This window comes from Candoia aspera, chromosome 8, assembly GCF_035149785.1.
Source record: "Candoia aspera isolate rCanAsp1 chromosome 8, rCanAsp1.hap2, whole genome shotgun sequence".
NCBI classification, from domain to species: domain Eukaryota; kingdom Metazoa; phylum Chordata; class Lepidosauria; order Squamata; family Boidae; genus Candoia; species Candoia aspera.
The window spans coordinates 15,583,474-15,604,663 of record NC_086160.1 but is presented as its reverse complement, the minus strand read 5'-3'; the positions used below and the strand labels follow the sequence as shown (position 1 = coordinate 15,604,663).

Here is a 21,190-nt window from a genome sequence, read left to right as displayed (position 1 = left end):
TATTTATTTAATTCCATGACAAAGCCTAGAAGGCAATCTGGTCAATCATCGCACTGTGGGGTGCTGATTTTATCTACCATTGCAATGTGTGGCTCTCTGGGTATGCTTTGCACATTGATAATAAATGGTGACTAAAGAACCTTTGCTCATTAGAACTCTTTTTTTAAATTAGAATTTTATTAAATTTCAGACAAAGATAAAATACAGAAAAACAAAAAAACTACGAAGACAAAAAACCAAAGTGTGAAAACACAAGAGAATTTTTTTTAGAAATTACAGAAAGAGGTAACTTCCGACTTTAAACAGCAAGGATATACAACAACTCATTAGAACTCTTAAGAGAATTTGGTTCTGTAGAGATTTCACCATGCGGAGGCTTCAGGGTTGATAAATTCACATAATCTGGAATAGTCAGTTTTTTCATGGCTATTTTTTCCTGAAATGTATCTTTTGTTTATGCAGTAATGAAATGGTATATTTCCTTTCTGACTCTTGAATGTTGGCAGATCGTGATAAAATTACTCTAAGTAGTTAATCTGGTTTCTTCACACATGCAAAGGTGGCTGTTAAAGTGGTGCACACTTCCAAACTAATTTGGAAGAACTGCTGTGGACCTTGTGTGAGTATAGTAATTCTCACAGCTGCTCATTAAAGCAATCCAGCTTTTTTTCAAGCATCTGTACTGCAAGCATGATCCAAAGCTGAACTGTTTGCAAAGCACTTTGTGTGCAATCTACTGTGCTTGACCGGCTGACCTGGGCTTAACAAACCTGTTGTTCTAACTTCCTGGAAATGAAAAATCAAGATGTTTTTGAGCATTATGGTGTATTCGTTATGTCCTTACCTGCATTGTTGACTGAGTTTACAGAACTATTGCAGAATTAAGAAGTTCCAGAGATTTTACTCCTGCTTATGTGAAGCAACTTCAGAGTTTACCTCCAGGTAATAAAAATCAGCAGTTCTAATCTGTTATGACTGTATCCAGGCACAACTACTGTTCCCAATCACGTAAAGGATCGGTGTTTTCTAGAGGATTTAAAGCTTTACATTTCCGAAGATTGTTTTCTCCCAATCTGCATTTTTCATGGCAGCATTTTGCAAGAAGGATGAAATTACATGTGCAAACCATGACTGCGTACCCCGTAAATGGTGGTGTGATGGGCGAGCGGATTGTGCTGACAAATCAGATGAATGGAGCTGTGGTAAGTTTTAAGACTTGCATCATAACTGAGATGCTAATGTGAGGATTGCAGAGGAGAAGCAAACCTATGGGAAACAGATCAACACAGCTTAAAGTAAAGGACTAGCTCTGACAACCAAAGATGCAAGTCTAGTTTGTTGGCCATTGTTTCTTTCTGTTTTCATAAAAGGAAAGCTAAAACTGGCAGACATGACACAAGAATCCATTTGTGTCCTTGGCATCCTGAGATTTTTGCCTCCAAAACTCAATTTCTTAATGGCATTATTATTTGTTCTTTCAAAACAGATGGGAATGAAAATAGGAGACCAATCACTCCTACGGAATCCTTCAAACTATCTGAAATTACACTGCTGAAAACCAGGCCGATTGTCACTGAATTTTGGTGGCATGGTTTTTGGGGAAGTTTTTTTTTATAGGATGGATGTGGAAATGGGGCTTGCCTGTGAAGACATCCCATTCTCCTCTTTAATCCCCCCCCTGAAGATAATATGGCCTATCCTTTCTGGAGATGTAACTGGAACAAATTGGAGAGAAGACATGGCCTGTAACCTAACAAATTTGGCCATCTCTGCTTTAGGAAAGATCATACGAATGCATCATGGCTATAAAGTGATCTATATCTAGATGGACAGACTAGGTAAACAGAAGGACATAAGTATGTTCCCCTCTCAACACGTAAGTTCAGGAAAGGCTTCAATATATACCATTACAATTAACTCTTGGAATGAAGTTCTCAGACAGCAGTTCCTACAGGAAGCCAGAGTGATGGCAAAATGATTACATGCACATGGTGACATCATCACGCAAATGTCGCAATTATGTACTTGTGTCCTGATGTCTGAAGCAAGTATATAGGTTTTGGCATTTGTGTGATGATGTTGTGATTTTGTGTTGTGGCACTGTTGTCCCCTTGCCTCCCCTGCAAATGCTCATGTTCCCAGAGAAAAAACAAAACAACACCCCAACTATAAATATACAAACTAAGTGCATATATGATGGGCCGTATTTCTTTTCTCAGCCAGCCAACAATGCTACAATGATAGAACATTGCTGAAGCCAACAGCATCCTTTTCTTCATAAAGACTGTGATGGTTCTTATCTTGAATACAAGATAGCTGTCTGTCTGATGGTCTATTTTGGGAATGACATGACTTATGGAGAAAGCCATTAGAGGCTATTGAATTACTGGATCTTCTGAGTCCCCATCCCCTGGAAGTGTGTCACAGGGTTATATTCCAGAATATTTAACAGCTTCATTAAGCTTTCTGGGAATGAAAGCAGCTAGTTAGGTGATGTCTGGTGACCATATGGACAAATACTCCATATTTTGACCTGCCTTTAGTAATACCCCATAGAAGTTTTCAAAAGTGGGATGAAATCTTATCCTGAGCTCAACTAGCATTGCCTATATGAAATATATAAGGAGGCCTTACCTGGGAAAGTGACCTAGCAGTAGAGCATAGATCTTGAATTCATGCCTGGTGAGCAGATTCTCCTAACACATTATCATTTTTGCATTTCTTTTGGGTTGATATTCCATTGAACTGAGTAGATGGAGAAAAAGACAAGTTAAACTTTTTCTTTGATGGTACTAAAAGCAATCTCCCACCAAGCATTGGTAGTGGAGTTTGGTTATCTGTTTGCATAGTTTGATTCTCTGTTTGCATTTGGTATATTAAGCTGCATGGTGAAATTGTCTGTATTCATTCACAGTATTTTAAGCGATCCCACATTAATTTGCAAATCTTCCATGTCATGAGAAATCAATTAATCAATCTTCCACCTGGAAGTATTAAAGTTAAATTTTCATTTTGTTTTTCTTTCCACAGTGTCCCTGTCTAAAAACAGCAGCTCCTTGATGTTCCTGACTGTATATAGGTCAGCTACCAATTATTATGTATGTGCTGATGAATGGGAAGAAAATTTAAGCCACTTGGCATGCAAACAGATGGGTTTCGGGTAAGGTCAGTAGTTTGTAGCATTGATAAATCATAGCCCTGAGTGTGACTATAGGTTTGGAACAGTTCGTTAAATCTGTGATGTTTTCTTAATCTGAAGACGTGGGAGCATTTGGTTTTCTACATTTTTGCTAATTTAACACAACTGAAACCTTCTGATATTTGTTACTGCATGTGGATCTTCGGTACACTATCGATACCTTAGTCAATCAACAAAGTAGTTTATTTTCTGTGAAAATTTGTATTTTTCCCTTTGTTTCAGTACATGTATGATGCCATTTGCTTGGTGAGGTTCCTGAACATAATATATTGTCTTTAAGTGTGGAAAGATTGCCTTTGAGGGCAACTTTTAAAAATTGTACTGAGGTCAGTTTGAAGTTAGGGTTATGCTTCAGTGAGAACTTGGATCAGATTAATGGCTTAACCCTCTGGGAAGTTTTTAGACAGAATGGTGATCTTAAGGTTATGTTACATGAAATTGCCTTCAAAAGTACTTTTAAGGTTAAAAATTACTATTGGAATTAGAGTAACGTTAGAGGTAGGGTTAGGTTTTCTTGATTTCCATGGTTAAAATTAATGGCAAAGTTAGCTTTTTGGTGTAAATACTAGCCCTAGGGGGTGTTGCTGGACTGAATAGATTTTATGGGTACAAATTTCTATTGGATTTAGTGTGAAGTTAGGATTAGGCATAGGTGTCCTTGAATTTTATGGGCAGATTGAATGGTAGGGCTACCTTTCCAGTGAGTTTCTATGGGTATTGGTAGCCTTAAAGTTATTTTGTGAAGATATGTCCTGCCTGGAAAAAATAATAAATATAAAAATTTCTGTTAAATTCATGTGATGTTGGAGTTAGCATCAGGCTTCCTTATGTCCCAGGGTTAAATTTAATCTCAAGGTTACCATCAATATGAGTTTTTATGGTTTGTGGTAGCTTTACAATTATGCTATAAGGAGGCAGAATGACCAAGTGAATTTTAGGAATGTATTTTTTGGGGGAAATTAATGTTAGGATTAGGCTTCCTTGAATTCTGTGGCTTAATTTAATGACACATAGATTTCAGATGAGGTTTTACTCTAGTAATGCTCTTTGAGTTATGTAGGGACCGTCTTCAAAGGTATCGTTTAAGGTTATTAATATCTCTTTGATTAAATATGATGTTAGAGTTACAACTGGGCCTCCTTGAATACTATGATTCAGTTGAATGTCACGGCTAACTTCTGGGTGAATTTCTACAGCTAATGGCAGCCTTACAGTTATGTTATGAGTAGACAGCATGACCAAGTATGTTTTAGGGGGGGAAATTTATTAGAATCATTATTTATTTATTTGAATGTATTGGCCGCCCAACTCCAATGGACTCTGGGTGGAATGAGGGTGAAGTTTATTTTATTATTTATTTATTCAATTTGTATAGCTACCCATCTCAGACCAGTGACTCTGGGTGGCGAACAATCATAAAAACAATTAAGACAGCTAAAGCACAACACAAAAAAGAAATTAAATACAAATAGCAGCCAAGAGGTATTATAATCCATTGGTGTCAATATAGCCAGGAAACAGGGCCCTTCACACACTTGGGACCCCAGGCCTGGGCACATAGCCAGGTCTTCAAGGCCTTTTGAAAGGCCAGCAGGATCAGGGACATCCTAATTTCAGGAGGGAGGATTTTCCAGAGGGTAGGCACTACGGCAGAAGAGACACCCATGTTTCCTGGTCCCCACCAGCTGATATTCCTTGGCTGATGGCAACCAGGGCATGCCCATCCTGCTGGACCGGATTGGATGGGTGGAAACAATTGGGAGAAGACGGTCCCTCAGGTAACCAGTCCCAAGCCATGAAGGGCTTTAAAGGTGACAACCAGCACCTTGAATCACCCCCAGAAACACGCCGGCAACCAATGCAGCCCCTGAAGCTGTGGCGTGTGTTGAATAGCTGACCCGTTTACAACCCGGGCAGCTGCATTCTGAACCAGATGAAGCTTCTGAATGCTCTTCAAGGGCAGTCTCATGTAGAGCACGTTGCAGTAGTCCAAACGGGAGGTCACGAGGGCATGAGAGGCAGCAAGTAGAGCCTCCCAGTCCAGGAATAGGCACAACTGGAGCACAATCCAAAGGTGTGCAAAGGCCCTCTTAGCCACGGCTAACACCTGCTCTTCCAGCAGGAACTGCAAGTCCAAGAGGACCCCCAGATTGCACACCAGGTCCATCTCAGGCAGTGCCACCCCATCCAGGACCAGAGGTGGAAGAATCTTGGTACTGGAAGGCCCAAGCACCAAAGCATTTAGGTGCATCACATCTAAAATTGCCGGGTCTTCTGTTGGGTAGTCACAGCCTCCATTTTAACCTTTTTGACCTCCCGCTGCAGGATCCCCCCATGATTCCTTTGAATAAAACATGACACTTCAACTATTGCTTCTGTAGTGTATGCCACATTTTTTGAACACATAGATCACTTCTCATAATAATCGTATCAAATCCTGTGGTTTATGTTTGCTATTACAAGTAGTCCTCAACTTACGATCATTCATTTAGCGACCATTTGAAGTTACAATGGTGCTGAAAAATGTGATTTATGACAGGCCCTTGCACTTTAGGGTTGGTTTAAGCGTCCCCGAGGTCACGTGATCAAAAGTCGGCCACTTGGCATATGGCATGTATTTACGATAGTTGAAGTGTCCTGGGGTCACATGATTGCCATCTACGACCTTCCCAGCCAGCTTCCAACAAACAGAATCAATGGGGAACCATATGATTCACTTAACGACCACTGCAAAAAATGTTGTAAGATTGGGTGCGGTCGCGTGGTGCATTGCTTAACAACTGCACCCCTTAACTATGAATTTTCTGATCCCTATTGTGGTCATAAGCAAGGACTACCTGTAATCTTACTACTGTATATTACATTCTCCAGTAGACCAATTTACTGAAAGTAATCATGAGATTTGCCTGCAATGGACAAACTTAGTGCAGATAATCATGAGGTTTCCATCCAATGTTATATGAGCAAGTTTCCACTCAAACAAGGGAACTTTTCTTTACCTTTCTACCCCTTTCTCCCCATGTAGCCTTCAAATGTTCTTGGGAGAATCCTCTAATGCTCCAGAGCAAATATGTAAAATATGTTGAGATTTTTTTTTTTATTGTATGGCATAGCAGTTTGGTGTTCATGCTGCTTTTTCTTGCTGGGAAATCCTTGTGAGGTCCAGCAGCCAGATGTGTAGACTAGCGGTGACAACTCACATTGTCCGGGGTGCACCGTGAGGAGGCTAGTCTACATTGCACCAAGTTAGGCTGAGAGAGAGCGACTGGCCCAAGGTCACCCAACCGGCTTTCATGCCTAAGGTGGGACTAGAACTCACAGACTCCTGGTTTCTAGCCCCGCACCTTAGCCACTAGACCAAACTGCAATTTGTATATTGAGATGTTTTGCTAATGGAAAAAGCAATTCCATTAGCAAAATAGCCACCACTGACTGCAATTCATGTTAATACCAATGCAATTGTTTTTGCTAATGAGCACTATCCTAAAAACTATTATTTTCAGAGTCCTAGATATTACTATTCTAGTGTTCCAGATTTTAGGAATGAATGAATGAACCCCCTTGCCCAAATCAGAGAGCTTTCACATAGGATCCAGTGTCATTACTGGTATGTTCTGGATGCAAGGAAAGAAGAGATTTAACAGTACTTACGAATTCTGGGCCAGAACGTAATTAGTGTTTTATTTTGAATTATAATGTATTTGAGGAGGGAATGCTCTTAATTACCCCTCAATTGTAAAGTTCAGCTCCAAAATAACAGAAATCAGAAGAAAATAAACTGTACCATGCTAGTAGAAGGCACAAAACAGCTTACCACACGCATGTGAAATATGCTAGGTGGTTTGTGCGGAACTAATAACTGCTATAAATCACAAGCATGCATTAGGAATAAGCCATGAAGCAGGTGAATTTGAATTTTATCGAGTCCACTGAGATTATTTGTCCCCTGATAAATGAACCATGCTGAAATATGACTTTGGTTCATCCATTTGCAATTTGTATGGCCGGAAACTAGTACCTGGTTTAAATAATTCTTAGTGAAATCTGAGAAATAAGTTTTGAAAGGCTGCAGTGTAGAATGTTGCCTTTTGAGAAACTTGGATGCTTTTAAGAAATTTAATTTGTTTTTCTTAAGTTTCTTGTCTTAGGCTGGTTATCCAACAATGTATTTATGGAAAGAGCTGTGGAGCAGCACAAAAGTATTTGATGTAGATTGAGTCTCACATAATTAGTATTTAGGTAAAAACAATGTTTTTGGAGTGAGGGTGGATACATTCTACTCCAGATTTTTTTCTTTCTACTTCTGTGTACAGACCATCAACAGAAAAAGGCCTATTTTGTCATCAGTAATGCTAAAGTTATAAAAACAGTATCAAAAATACTGATTAGAATTATTTCATCTGTATGTATTTTGATTTCCCATCATTTGTTTGCCCAATATTGGCCCTTGGTTGAAGTGGGAACATTCATCACCTGGTGACCACAGTATCAAAGGAACCCCTTGCAACGAATAGGACATCTTAAATCTAATACTCCAGTTGTATCATCTCCAACTCACAGTGGGGGCAAGTCATACATTCAGTGGCCAGATCTGAAGAAATGAAGTGAACAAAGCCTTGGTGCTCCATCCTTGAATTTGTGAACAAAATCTATGGAAAATAGAGGGGAAAAGGGAGATAGCAGATTGGGTCAGCTGTGTTGTGGGTATAGTCTGTGGATATACATTGGATATTTCACATTTGTAGCCTGTATCCTACCAACATCAGTAGCTCTCACCATTCATAGACTGGATTTGTTATTTCCCCTCATAATTAGTAGCTGCTTCTTCCAAATGTGTTATTTTTTCTTTTCTATTCAATGTTTTTGTTATTGTTTTCAATGAAGATTGGCTAAATGCAGAATTGTTTAATCAGTTCCAATATCTGCAGAAGGGTGGTGTATATGCATCAATGGGTTGTGGCTGCTGGGCCCTGGGGAACAATCCTGTGCACACCTATCCAACATTCAACCCAGTAGATCTTATTTCAAGGAAGCATGTCTGAAATTACACTGTATAGCTAGGGGCACACGTGGGAAGGGGGTGCTAAAAAACATCAGGATGGCAGCTACCACTGTGCAACTGAAGCTCTGTCTCTTCATTTAATGTGTGGTGTATTTTAAAAAGGGGTACGGCTTTGATCACACCGTTTTGGCCACCCTCTTGACATTTTTGGACACTCTCTCCCAAGATGAATTCATTCTACAGGGCAGATCTGAACAGGGTAATGAAATTTTGGTATCTGATGACCAGCAGGGCCCAGGAATTACCTATAAGTGGCTTGCATGAACAGCTTTGTAGCCAAAAATTGAAATGCAGAAGGAAAGTTTCAATTACAGCAGGGAACAGAATTCAGAACTCGGAGCTGCCAATTCCAAATATTTACTTTTGAGTGTTTCTTAAGAAACACCTGACTTTGGTACAATCTGAGATGGTCTTTTCTTTCAATTGTTTCTTTGATCAGCTTAACCTTCCACTCTGATACTCATGATGTATCTCATTGTTCAAATCATTGGGAATCAGATTGACAGCTACATAGCAGCTGAGGAAAAATAGGCAGGAGAAAGAAAATCCACAGAGAGGAAAAAACACTAAATGTGATTATCTGTGCTATAACCAAGCAGTAATGTGTTAGTCAGATGTACTGTAAGTAAAATGAGCTTCACTTTGGGACACAAGAGCAAACACTTGCTCTTTCCATTTCACATTCTCATTCCTTCTGGATTTTCTCAGTAGTAATATAGTAAAACACTACCTTGAAACAATACCTGCAGAATCCCCAAAGCATATGCAAAATGAGGATACAATTCAATTGCCCATTTAAAAGGTGATTTAGAAGCCTTTTGCCTGTGTGGAAAAGCCTTCTGCTGCTTTAGGCCATGCGGAGTGTAGCGTTTAAAACCACTTTATGAGATGTATTTGCCTTCTTGTGGTGGTAGCCCTTGTTTTGGGGCATCCCAAAGGAGGGTCAAAAAAGTTAATATGGTGTCTCTGACTGCCCAGTGGAAGCCCCACCCCTTTTTACATGCCTCAGGTTCTGATATAAATAAACCCACTGAACTAGCTTGAATGTATGTTTTCTTTCAGTGGACCAGCTGTGACAGACCTTGTTCCAGTGTATGAGCTTCCACAACATGAAAAATGGTTGAATCTACATCCTCATTGGGAGAACAGAAATATGTCCACATTGCATGCTCTTTTAGTAGCAGGGTAAGAAATAGCTAATATAGTGTTATACTCTGTAGATGGAGAGAATATTGTAACCCAGTAGTCTGAATGAGGCGTGTTGTCAGCCCTTCAAGGTAGACCAGACTAGGAAAACAAAGTTATGAATGCTAATATTACTTTTATTATAAGATTAAAGTAACAGACTCGTCCAAATCTGAATACGCTTCCCCCTTCCCTCCATTTATCTTCATGAGAACTAGTCACGGTCAATGTCTGAGGCACTTTCTCAAATTACATTTCTGCCCCAGACTCAACTTTCTTTTATCTGACCATTGCCTTGGTTATGGCTCTTCCTCCTGTTCCTCAAGGTTATTCCTTCAGCCCATTACATATGAGAGGAGATCTCAGATTTCCTAGCAAGAAGAACTAGGAAGTTGTATATAAATAGTCTTGTCTACTCAAATTGCTTAATACCCTTCCAGACATGAGACTCCCCATTTTGGTCTGCATGTGTTCAAAGTGCATTTCCAATTGCATGGAAGCCCTACCCCTGCGTAGGCAGTCCATGTATAAAAAGGCCGGGCTTTGATTAGGCACTTACACTAAAAAAACTATTCAGCTTTGCTTTTCAGCAGATACACCTAGTTGCTGTCCAGAGGGTTTTTGAGAGAAATAAATGAAGCATCAAAATATTGCCTCTAAAAATCAAGAGTCTTCCAGTTTTCAAGCCCATATTTTGATGAGATAGGTAGAAGATAATACAAGTTTTTCAGTAAATGTATGATTCCTGTGCTTCTGTATTGTGCTGATGAACTTGAGCCTCATAAAGCTGTTGTTTCTACACCTAGGTTACCATGTAAAAGCAAGAATGTGATTTCTCTTCTCTGTGCCAAAGAAGGTAAGATCATAACTCATAGAACCATGAAGGAGTAAATTAGGTACTTCCAAATTATCCACTAATTTTTGGGAGTCTGAAGGGAACTCTTTTGTGAGAATAGAACCTTGCTTGATCTTCATCTAGGGCAGCATTTTGCTTTCTGGAATGGAAAATATATGCCTCTCAGAAGCCCAGAAGCAGCATTTAAAGCAAGAACGTTCTACAACATTGGCTGTGTTTTGTTTTTTACAGCCATCCTCCATTCCATTCCCTTCCTGCCATCATTTTTCATTTTTTCGTATTTTGGATTGGATTTTGTTCTTTGCTTGGAATTTTATCTATTGCTGTTTGTAGTTCTGCAAACCTCAGAACTCTGTTGGGTGGGCCTTGTTCTTCCTTCTAGGAAACAAAGAACCTATTATTGATGCAAATAAATAGAGGCTGGGTTGTTCCCTCTTGCCAGAATATTATTGTGATGGCCACCAAATTCGTTGAAGTTCTGAAGCACCTCGTTTGCAAGGTTACATAGGCTTGCAGAGCCCTAGAGTTAGAAGGACTCTTAGAGGTCAGCTCCAGGCCACTGCTCAGTGCAGCAAGGAGGCCCCCAATATTATCCCATAATTTGGGCTTGGCCTTTTATTTAATCAGGAGTTTTCTTATGTTGTTATTATAACTTGAGCTTAATAGTATCATAGCTTCTATAATGCTGTAATTACAGAATTCTGTCATGTTTTATTGTAAACCGCCTAGAGTCCCTCCTTTGGGGGGAGATGGGCAGTGATAAAAATCAAACAAACAAACAAATAAATGCTACTGTGTCTCCAGGTACAATACTCTACTCCTTTTGAGATTATTCTGGAGTAGGTGCTAAAGCTCTCCAGAAAATGCAGGCGCTCTTCTGGTACTTACTAGCGGATCTGTTTCTTAACAGATTGTGGCCGTCGCCCTGCAGCTCGCATGAGCAAGAGGATCCTCGGTGGCAGGACCAGTCGCTCAGGGCGTTGGCCATGGCAGTGCTCCCTCCAGAGCGAGCCCAGCGGGCATATCTGTGGCTGTGTTCTCATAGCAAAGAAATGGGTCTTAACGGTGGCACACTGCTTTGAAGGGTGAGTAGTGCTGAGAATGCTTCAGATGTAGGATGGCCATTGTAGCAAGAGAGAGGATCCTAAGCTGATCCTGTCAGCCTTACCAGGTGGGCCAGACAGGAAACAGGACCAGATGAGCTAATTCTACTTGATTGTAAGGCTACATTAACAAAAACTTCAAAGTCTGAAAGTACAATTCTCCCCCTCTCTCCTTTACACCTGAATAAATTAGAGAGGGTCCCTTCTAACTCTCTTACCCTGCCCACTATCCAACTGTGGACTATGCTGTCTCTTATCTGACCACTCCCTAGGCAGTGTCTCTGAGCCCAGTCTCCCAAGGCCATTCCCACATACCATAACAGGTCCACACGATTAAACCTTTCAGCATGGAAACATCTAGAAGCCGTGACCACAGCTGTGTTACAAAAATCATGACCCTTTATCATGTCCTTTTCTTCAGACCGCTTCTTCTAGCCTCCTCGTTCTTTTAGCAGTGGAAGAGGCAGGGGTCGCATGTGTGACACACATAGAACAGAGGTGGGCTGTGATCACAGCTGATTTTGGCCCCTTGGAAGAAAATTCCTGATACCGGCACTAGGGACGTGGGCCAGGGGTGGGTGGGTGAAAAGAAGTTCAGTCTGAATGCAAAACTGGATGGCGGAATGAGATTCGGCGTTGGATTTTATGATTAGATGTGTTGCTAAATTCATTTTGCAGAAATGGCTGAATTTGTGTCCCGGGGAAGGAAATTCTTGATGCAGGTGGTAGGGGTAAAGGCTGAGGGTATGAAAAAAAGTTCAGCCTGAATGCAAAAGCAGAGGGCAGAATGAGATTCAGGGTGGAATTTTCTGCTCAGAAATGGTCATGGATACTCTATTAAGGAATGGCTGATTTTGGGTCCACAGGAAGCAAATCCATGGTGCCAGCAACAGGGGCACATGGTGGGGTGGTGAAAAAAGTTCAACCTGAATGCAAAAATGGAGGGTGGAACGAGATTCATGGTGGTATTTTTTGCTCAGAAATTGTGGATATACATTTCTGGAATGGCCAATCTTAGGTCTCCAGGAAGAAAATTCTTGTTGCCAGCAGTAAGGGCACAGGCTGGGGTGGCGGAAAAAAGTTGAGCCTGAATGCAGAAAGGGAGGGAGGAATGAGGAATGAGATTCGGTGTGGAATTTTATGCCTAGAAAAGGTCCTGGATACTCTTTTTAGGAACGACCAATTTTGGGTCCCCAGGAGGAAAATTCCTGATGCTAGCAGTTAGGGGCATGAGGCAGGTGGGTGGTGGTGAAAAAACATTGAGCCTAAATGCAAAAACAGAGGATGGAATGAGATTTGGGGTGGAATTTTTTGCTTAGAATCTGTCCTAGATTCCCTTCCCCAGAATGGCTAGTTTTGTGTCCCTGGGAAGGAAACTCTTGATGCCAGCGGTAGGCGCATGTTTCTTCTGTTCCCTAAACTTAATGAACTCTTAGCCCTCATAGCTGCTAAGAGCTGCATGCAGAAAATGGGAAAAATCCTTCTTCAAGGCCCAAGCATGTGGCCATAATGGAGGGAGAGAGAGCAGCATGCATGCTGCCTCCTCAGTCGGTGGAAGAAGGAGGAAGAGAGGAGAGAGGGGAAGTGGGAGTGGCAACAAACAGCTTCCTTGCACATAGAGTCTTCATCCTAGAGTAACTCATACATATGCTAAAATGAGGCATGCTGATTTGTTAACATCTCCAACAATTATATTATCCAAATGGACTTAGTCCTTTTTTCTGTTGAAAAAGCCCTGCTTTCGCCTTTCTATTTATGTAGTTGGTGCACACATAGCAGGAAACCGAAGTATACATTATTTCTTATGAAAAATACATTCAGAATCTTCACTGTGTATCTTACGCCTTTCTTTTCACAAGGAGGGAAAATCCCAAGGTGTGGAAAGTAGTTTTTGGCATCAACAATTTGGATCATCCTTCAGACTTCATGCAAAGCCGCCTGGTGAAAGCTATTATTCTGCATCCTCGTTACAACCGTGCTGTGGTGGATTATGATATCAGCATTGTGGAACTCAGTGAAGACATCAATGAGACAAGCTATGTCAGACCAGTTTGCCTTCCCACCAGGGAGCAGCTAGTTAAGCCAAATACCTACTGCTACATCACTGGCTGGGGACACATGGGCAACAAAAGTAAGCATCCAACTGTGTCCAAGTTTTCCCACAAATCTTTTTCTGTTTCGTGAGGCCCAGTTGGTTCATTTGCTCTAATTGGAAATCCCCCATTTCAGACACAAATGAAAAATGTTCTGCTGTGCTAAACAGAATATCAGAACATAGAAACATAGAAGAATAGGGTTGGAAGGGACCTTGAAAGTCTTCTAGAGTCTTCTAGAACATATGTTATTCATTGTCATTCTAAACTAGGACATAAAAAAATCCAAGTATGAATCCATGGGAATGTCCACCAGGGGGCAGGAGTGGAACAGAAGATTGAGATGGTGGGTGCAACCAAGTGATGAAACACCACCTCTTTATACATGCATGTGACATCAGTGCCCAAAGGATTTGATCAGGCAGGTGACCTCATTTATGCAGTTATAGATTCTGATCACAGTTGCGTCTTTCCCTTTGTTTAGTGCCCTTCAAACTTCAGGAAGGAGAAGTGCGGATTATTTCCCTGGACCAATGTCAGTCCTACTTTGACATGAAGACCATCACAGTCAGGATGTTATGTGCAGGCTATGAGTCTGGAACTGTGGATTCTTGCATGGTAAGTCAGTTCACAAGGAGAAGGCCAAATTATGAGTAATTTGAATCTGCTGTATCTTATTTATTAAGTCTTTAGAGAGGATCTAAAATTATTTTAAATTTATAAAATAAATATTCCCTGCTGAAGGGATGCAAATGCCTAGCAGCAGCGGATATTTTAGAAAAGGGCCAGAATCTTTCTATTTAATGAAATAAACCCTTAAATTTGTGATGTTCAAATCCAAGCATGTTAGCATGTAGCATTTGTTCTTTCATGGTATCTTATCAGCATTTTCTATCCTTTGAATTGGAGCTAGGGGTGTAAACAAGGTTTTTCAGTTTTTTTCTACTCCTAAGTTTGTTCCATCCACTTTTTGCTCAAGTTGCAGGATTTTTTAGATGTTGGCATGAAAATTTTCCCGTGCAATTTTTCCTAATATACATTTTTTTTGGTACAAAATTCTCCCTAATACGTGCCTTTTTGGAGTATGTTGTGTCTGAAGGAAGTGCATCACAAATTTCAGAGAATAAATGTATACAGAGAATAAATCGTTCAAGTAAAATACAGTAGTAATACTTCTGAAGCCGCTTGAGATCAGATCGAGAATCTCCTAGAAGAACTGTGTTAACTAGTACAGTGGGAAACCATCAGATTAAGCTCCTCTCCTGGTGACCAATGATTTGGGCAATGTAATAGAAATGGTTGCTACCTCCTTCTTATGGGATATTATGTTAATTTCCAAGCCTAGCCGGGAGCCCTGGAATTTCCAGGCAGCCACCCATCCACCATTAATCAGATCCAGAGGGTCTTAGTTTTTGAAATCAAGCAAGGTTGGCTAGGTGCTATTACCTGTTAAGATTTTATTAAATAATCTGTCATTTCGAAGAAAAGTTGAATCATGAACAGGAATCTTCATCCATTCATACTGTTTGTAGGTTGAATCATGGCAACTGAATTTTTTTCTTTTTGGTTGAAACGTTTCGCTGCTTGTCCAAGCAGCTTCTTCAGTCTGGGCAGGGTTGGTAAGGGGACCTCATATATGTCTTCCAGGGTGGCTGGAATATATGGGGTCCCCTTACCGACCTTTGCCCAGACTGAAGAAGCAGCTTGGACAAGCAGCAAAACGTTTCAACCAAAAAGAAAGAAATTCAGTTGCCGTGACTCAACCTACAGAGAATTCCTCCTGGATGACTGAGAATCTTCATCAACATATCCATTCATACTGATTTAATGGAAAATATGCAGGCCATGCATATTCTGAACATGGTGGCAGGGTTATTGAAGGCCAATAAAATGAGACTGAATTCTAAGATGGGTGGGTAGTTCCCAGATGCAGGATCTGCCTGTTCTAAGTAGATTTTTCTTCAAACACAACAGATATGTAGCTTGTGGGTAGGCTCTAGAGTTCTTACCTGGTGGCCCATGTGACCTGGGTGGGTAGGAGTGTCTGTTATGAGCCTTAGTTTTGACTGATAGATCAGTTATGCCCTCTCCTGGACCACAACAGCATGGCTACTGTTGTAGTAATGTCACCTTTAGATTACAGTAATGTACTCTTTATGAGATCATTCTTCTTGCTGGTCATTGACTGTAGTTAAATACATATGATTTGAGGTTATTCTTGTATCTGATCCAAAAGTTGCTATTAGGCAGAATGTGGTCATAGGAACATAAGCCGTGCCCTGCTGGATCGGACCCCTGGCCCACCTAGTCCAGCAGTCTGTTCTCACACTGCACAAGCCAGCCAAGGTGGTAGCCAGCACCACATCTCGTGGTAGTACATTTCAAAATTTAATTACATGTTGTGTAAAAAACAAATATGCCCTTATGTCTGTCCTGGTTCTTCCAGGATTCAATTTCACTGGATACTTTGGGGAAAGGGAAAGTAGCTTCTCCTTGTCCACTTTTTCCATGCCATGCATAATTTTGTACACCTCAATCATGTCCCCTCTTCTTCTCCTTTCTGGACTAAAAAACCCCAAATTTCACAACGTTCCCTCCTAGAGAATCTGATCCAGCCCCCCAATCATCTGAGTGGCCCTCTTCTGAACCTTCTTGAGCTCCACTATATCCATTTTGAGGAGCAGCACCAAGAACTGCACACAATATTCCAGATGTGTTTGCAGCATTGATTTATATAAGGGAGTCCCTTACTGAAGTCCAACCTAATTCTTCTAAAGCAGTCACTAGTAGACCACATTGTTGCCAACTGGGACAGCCCAGAATTATCTATGGGCCAAGATATATCGCTGGGCACAGCCAGAAACCAGTTTCCTTTCAGTGACAAATGCCCTGCTTCTGTTAGTTTATAAGATCCATCCAGAAACCATCACTGTTACCACTATGATCGAATTCTAGTCTAAGATCAGTTGCCTTAAACTGTAAAATAATGTTGATATTCTTACAGGGTGACAGTGGAGGACCTCTTGTGTGTGAGCAACCTGCTGGACGCTGGACATTGTTTGGTTTGACTTCTTGGGGCTCTGTCTGTTTTTCCAAAGTTTTGGGTCCTGGAGTTTATAGTAACGTGTCTCACTTCGTTGAATGGATTGAAAGAGAAATCTACCTGCACACATTTTTGATTCGTTGATTCTTCAGGGTAGAATTGTTGCACTGACTGACCAAAAGCAATGTCTAAGGGCACTGAGACAATGAAAATGTTGAAGATGCTGAAGACATCTGATGAATTGTCAGTTTTGCAGGTTGCAGATGATAAGCAATAGGGCAGGGTCAAAGAATGTGTAAATCTTTTGGTGCCAAAGGTGCTTTTGAATAACAATCAAGTATTTTATAGTTATATCTGCCTTGTTGTTCCTGTAGCAGTTCTGTACCCCACCTTTCACCTCTCATTCATAAGAATCAACCAATTTCTAATGTTATATGATATGTTTCAGATACAAGATTAAGGCCACTGCAGAAGTATTATTTTTCTAAAACAAAGAGGAGAAAAAACATTGCTAACAACCAAACAGCACTTTTAAAAAGGCCGTGGTGCCTTGTCTCCCAGTCCATCTGATTTTCATGTGTTGGACCCCTGTGTTCCCTCACTTTAACAGAATGGGATGTTTCAGCACAATTAAGTTGGACATCTGTTTGGATACAGCTGTATTGTTAAAATCAATTATTTCTCATTCTCTTCCCCATGCTCAGTCTCCCTCCCCAGCCGTAGAATCAGTGCAGAACAAGCCTATTACTGGAGCTATATAAAATATATTGTTTAAAAATAAGGATCGGTATAAATAAGTAATACAGACGTTAACTTAAGAATAGCCACTACGGTTGGATCAAATAGTCTTTAGGTCATTTAAGAGCTAAATGTAATAATACTTTAATAATAACATTGATAAGGTAACCTGATCTGTGACCACTCAAACCTCTAAAAGTTAGTTCGAATAGAGTTTCAAGGGCAGTACTTGAGAAGGTAATGCAAAAGATCTCCACCTCACTGCTCCTGCACACATGTTGCAATTCATGAGCAACAGAATGATTAGGAATGCCATACTTGATACCTTGGAGGCATCTCCTGTGATAACAAAAGGTCACCTGCTGCTATTTCTCCCTATTTCTCAAGGTGTAGCAAGTTGTTTCTACTAACATTGCAATTTTTTTCTCTAATGTGTGTGTGCGTGTGTACATATATATATATGTGCATATATATATATACACACACACATATACATATATATATATATATATAGGTAGCTAGCAGTCTACTTTGGGGATTTTCTTTGAACTGTGAACTAAAGTTTGAATATATGGAAGGAAATATCTAGGGTCTTGAGAATCAGTACAGCCACTCAGAGGCTCTGCTCCCGTTTGTAGGGGAATCAGGACATTTTTTCAGTATCCAAAGGGCATCCTGTAGCTACAACATGGCCATGGGTGGTTGTACTGCCCCAGAATTGGTGATCAGGGTGTCTAATGAAGAGGCTCCATAGACATCAAGGTGACAACATTAATTCAAGAGGAGTATTGTGGCTACAGCTTTTATCCTATCTGGTATCAAACTTCTTTTTAAATAAGTAAATACTTTTTATTCAGCTGGTGTAATTTCAGCAATCCAGGCACAAAGATACGTAACAAGAAAATACATTTCTATTTGTTTTTCAGATACTGTATGTGGCACTAATTCCCCGAATTGCTTTCGCAGCAACACAATCAATTGCCTTGATTTTCTTCTGTAATGGTGCAAAAGGCTATGCATAAACTTCTGCTTATTCTAACTTTATTTTGGCTTTCATTAAACAACTTTGAAATAATGCTGTAATAAAACACTCTTAAGTCCATTCAAGAACTGGAAAGGGAAAATAATCAGATATTTCAGAACTCATCCAAAGCAGCGATTAAATTGCAATTTGTAATAGTGAATTGTAGTATTAGCAAAGCTTTCAACAGCTATCTCTATTATTTGCCATAATAATATCAGACATGTTACAATTTATTTCAAGCTACCCATATTGTCCAAGATACTTTAAATGTTTACCAAAAGAAAAAGAACATTTAAAATAATACAATTAATGGTAAAGCTTTTATAAAAGAACAAACCCTTTGCAATTGCCAATATGAGATGGGCGGTGGAAAAATATGATAGATAGATAGATAGATAGATAGATAGATAGATAGATAGATAGATAGATAGATGAAATTGAAATATAATTTCCTCAAAAATGCGCCAATCACTTTGGTTGCTTCTGGTGATTATAACAGTTTAGGGGTTCAGGAAAAAAAATCTGCCTTTTGAGATAGAACCCAAGAGCACAATTGGTATTTCACTCTAGAAGACTCCTGTTTTAAAATTGCCAATATCTGTCATAGACACCATTTTCTTGCTCAGCTCAGCATTCACAACTGAATGGGGGGTTGCTTCTATCAACATTTGTTGCACAGTGGGGAGAAACGACAACATTCAACACGTTTCTGGGTCTTGTTCTCTGACAATGATAAAAAAAAAATCCAGCAAAATAACACGGGCCCTGTTTAGTTTTACTGAAACTATAGCAAGGTTAGGAACGTCGTGTTGTAGAAAAAACCAGTCTACTAAAATATGAACCAAAGCAAAGGAGATTTGAAATTATTTTTTAAAAAATTAAACAAACCCTGTAACAGGGATCATTAGACCCCAGCCAAACAGACCAAAAGCCCCGAATATAGATTTGCAAAGGATTATATAGAAGATACATGATCAGTCATAAATAGTTAATCACATTACCTAGACAGGAAAAAACCCAGCTCTGTATTAACAGGAATCATCCAAATCTTGCTGATATCTGTAATCTTCATTCCATTATTATTATTATTATTATTATTATTATTATTATTATATGAGCCCATTTTACACTACCTTTTGTGTGACAAATTCTCGCGTTGTTGTCTTCTGCTCTCTTCCTCAGGGTCACATCAAACTGAATTACAATGTCAAAGGGTATCCTGGGTCTTCATAGCTTCCTTAATTTTGTATAGGTACATTTCTTGTACCACCAGAGTAACATGACTTTAAAGAGGGGGGGAAGAAATCCATGTCTTAACTAAGACAATATTCTAGAGGTGATGGACTCGTCCCTGGGGGAGCTGGGGGTGTTGACGACCGACAGGAAGCTCTGGCGTGGGCTGGTCCACGAAGTCACGAAGAGTCGGAAGCGACTAAATGAATAAACAACAACAACTAAGACAATCCACCTTTGCAAATTTTTAAACTTTCAAACTCCATAGTAGGAAAAATGGAAGCAGTAGAACTAACCTTGATCAGTGTAATATTGTAAATATTATCATATACTAGTTCTACTTTTCAACCACAGTTAAGTCTGGCGTGTTACTTTTATCAGTTTGTATTCGGAAATCCCACAATATTTTAACTTGCTCGTTTTCGATTACTTTTTCAACTATGTGTTCTCACCAGTTTTCCATTACCGGCACATGATCATTTTTACAGATGTTCCAGTGAATCGTTTTGGTGACTGTGTCATGTTGTTGTTTATAGTTAGTTTGTGCCATCTTCTTGCACAATAAATAATTATTTCTTGCACAATAAATAATATAATAATAATCCTTGCACAATACATAATAATAAAATTATTATTATTATTATTATTTACACAGAGTCTACCAGATATTTCTGACTGGGCTTGATACTTTTGACAATTGGATCCTTTCCAGATGATATAAGTGCAATTCCAAGAACTGCAACTTTTTGCATCTGATGAATTGAGATTCTGTCCATTCTGTTGTGCCTAAGTGCTTTTCCAGATCATTTGGTATGCACCAGGCACACTAGCCACTATCGGCACCACTATAGTCTTCTTTTTTCATGTCCGCTCAATCTCTATTTGAAAGTCTTTACGTTTCCCTATTTTTTCTAGTTCTTTCCCAGTGACCTTTCTCTAGCTATCGCAATATCAGGTATCCATACTTGTTTTTTTGTAACTACAGTCATGTCTGGCTTATTCTAGATTAAAGTTCGTCAGTTTGTATTTGGAAGTCACACACAATTTTAACAACATTTCTTCCCTCTCCCTCTCCCTCTCCCTCTCCCTCTCCCTCTCCCTCTCCCTCTCCCTCTCCTTCTCCTTCCCCTCCGCCTCCTCTTCCTCCCCCCCATTTCCCTATCTTCCCTCAGGCTAGCAAAAAATATGCACCACCCATTGAACAATTCTTGTAATACATACATACTTTTTTTCTAATCTGTTCAATCGTGTCCAATTCTTGGAGACTGCCTGGAGAAGTCCCTGCAGTTTTCTTGGCGAGGTTTTTCAGAAGTGGCTTGCCATTGCCTTCTTTCTAGAGCTGAGAGAGTGTGACTGGCCCAAGGTCACCAGCTGGCTTTGTAACCCAGGAGGGAATAGAACACACGGTCTCCTCGTTTCTAGCCTGGTGCCTTAACAACTACGCCAAACTGGCTCTCAATAATACATTACAGAATAGTAATTCTGTTCAGATGGATCTAATTTATAGATCTAAATCTAATTTATAATTTATAGCCAGTGCAAAACATTAAGGGCTCCTTCCCAAAGATAAATTCCAATCTCCCCAAGAGGTTTGAGATGTAATAGTATTTTTTGTTCAGTAGATGGTGATATTGCATCGCAGACTTCTGTTACA

At 40.0% G+C, this 21,190-nt stretch overlaps 1 protein-coding gene across 1 annotated transcript in view; it reads left to right on the top strand.

Moving 5' to 3' along the window:
• CORIN (corin, serine peptidase) overlaps positions 1-17,704 on the top strand; it is a 141,980-nt gene extending 124,276 nt beyond the window's left edge. The window contains exons 15-22 of the mRNA XM_063310346.1: positions 1,092-1,202; positions 3,031-3,160; positions 9,324-9,446; positions 10,253-10,302; positions 11,213-11,387; positions 13,265-13,536; positions 13,983-14,116; positions 16,503-17,704. Coding sequence (XP_063166416.1) covers positions 1,092-1,202; positions 3,031-3,160; positions 9,324-9,446; positions 10,253-10,302; positions 11,213-11,387; positions 13,265-13,536; positions 13,983-14,116; positions 16,503-16,685 — 1,178 coding nt within the window. The 3' untranslated portion in view covers positions 16,686-17,704. The remainder of the gene's footprint in view (positions 1-1,091; positions 1,203-3,030; positions 3,161-9,323; positions 9,447-10,252; positions 10,303-11,212; positions 11,388-13,264; positions 13,537-13,982; positions 14,117-16,502) is intronic.
• The last annotated feature ends 3,486 nt before the right edge of the window (positions 17,705-21,190 follow it).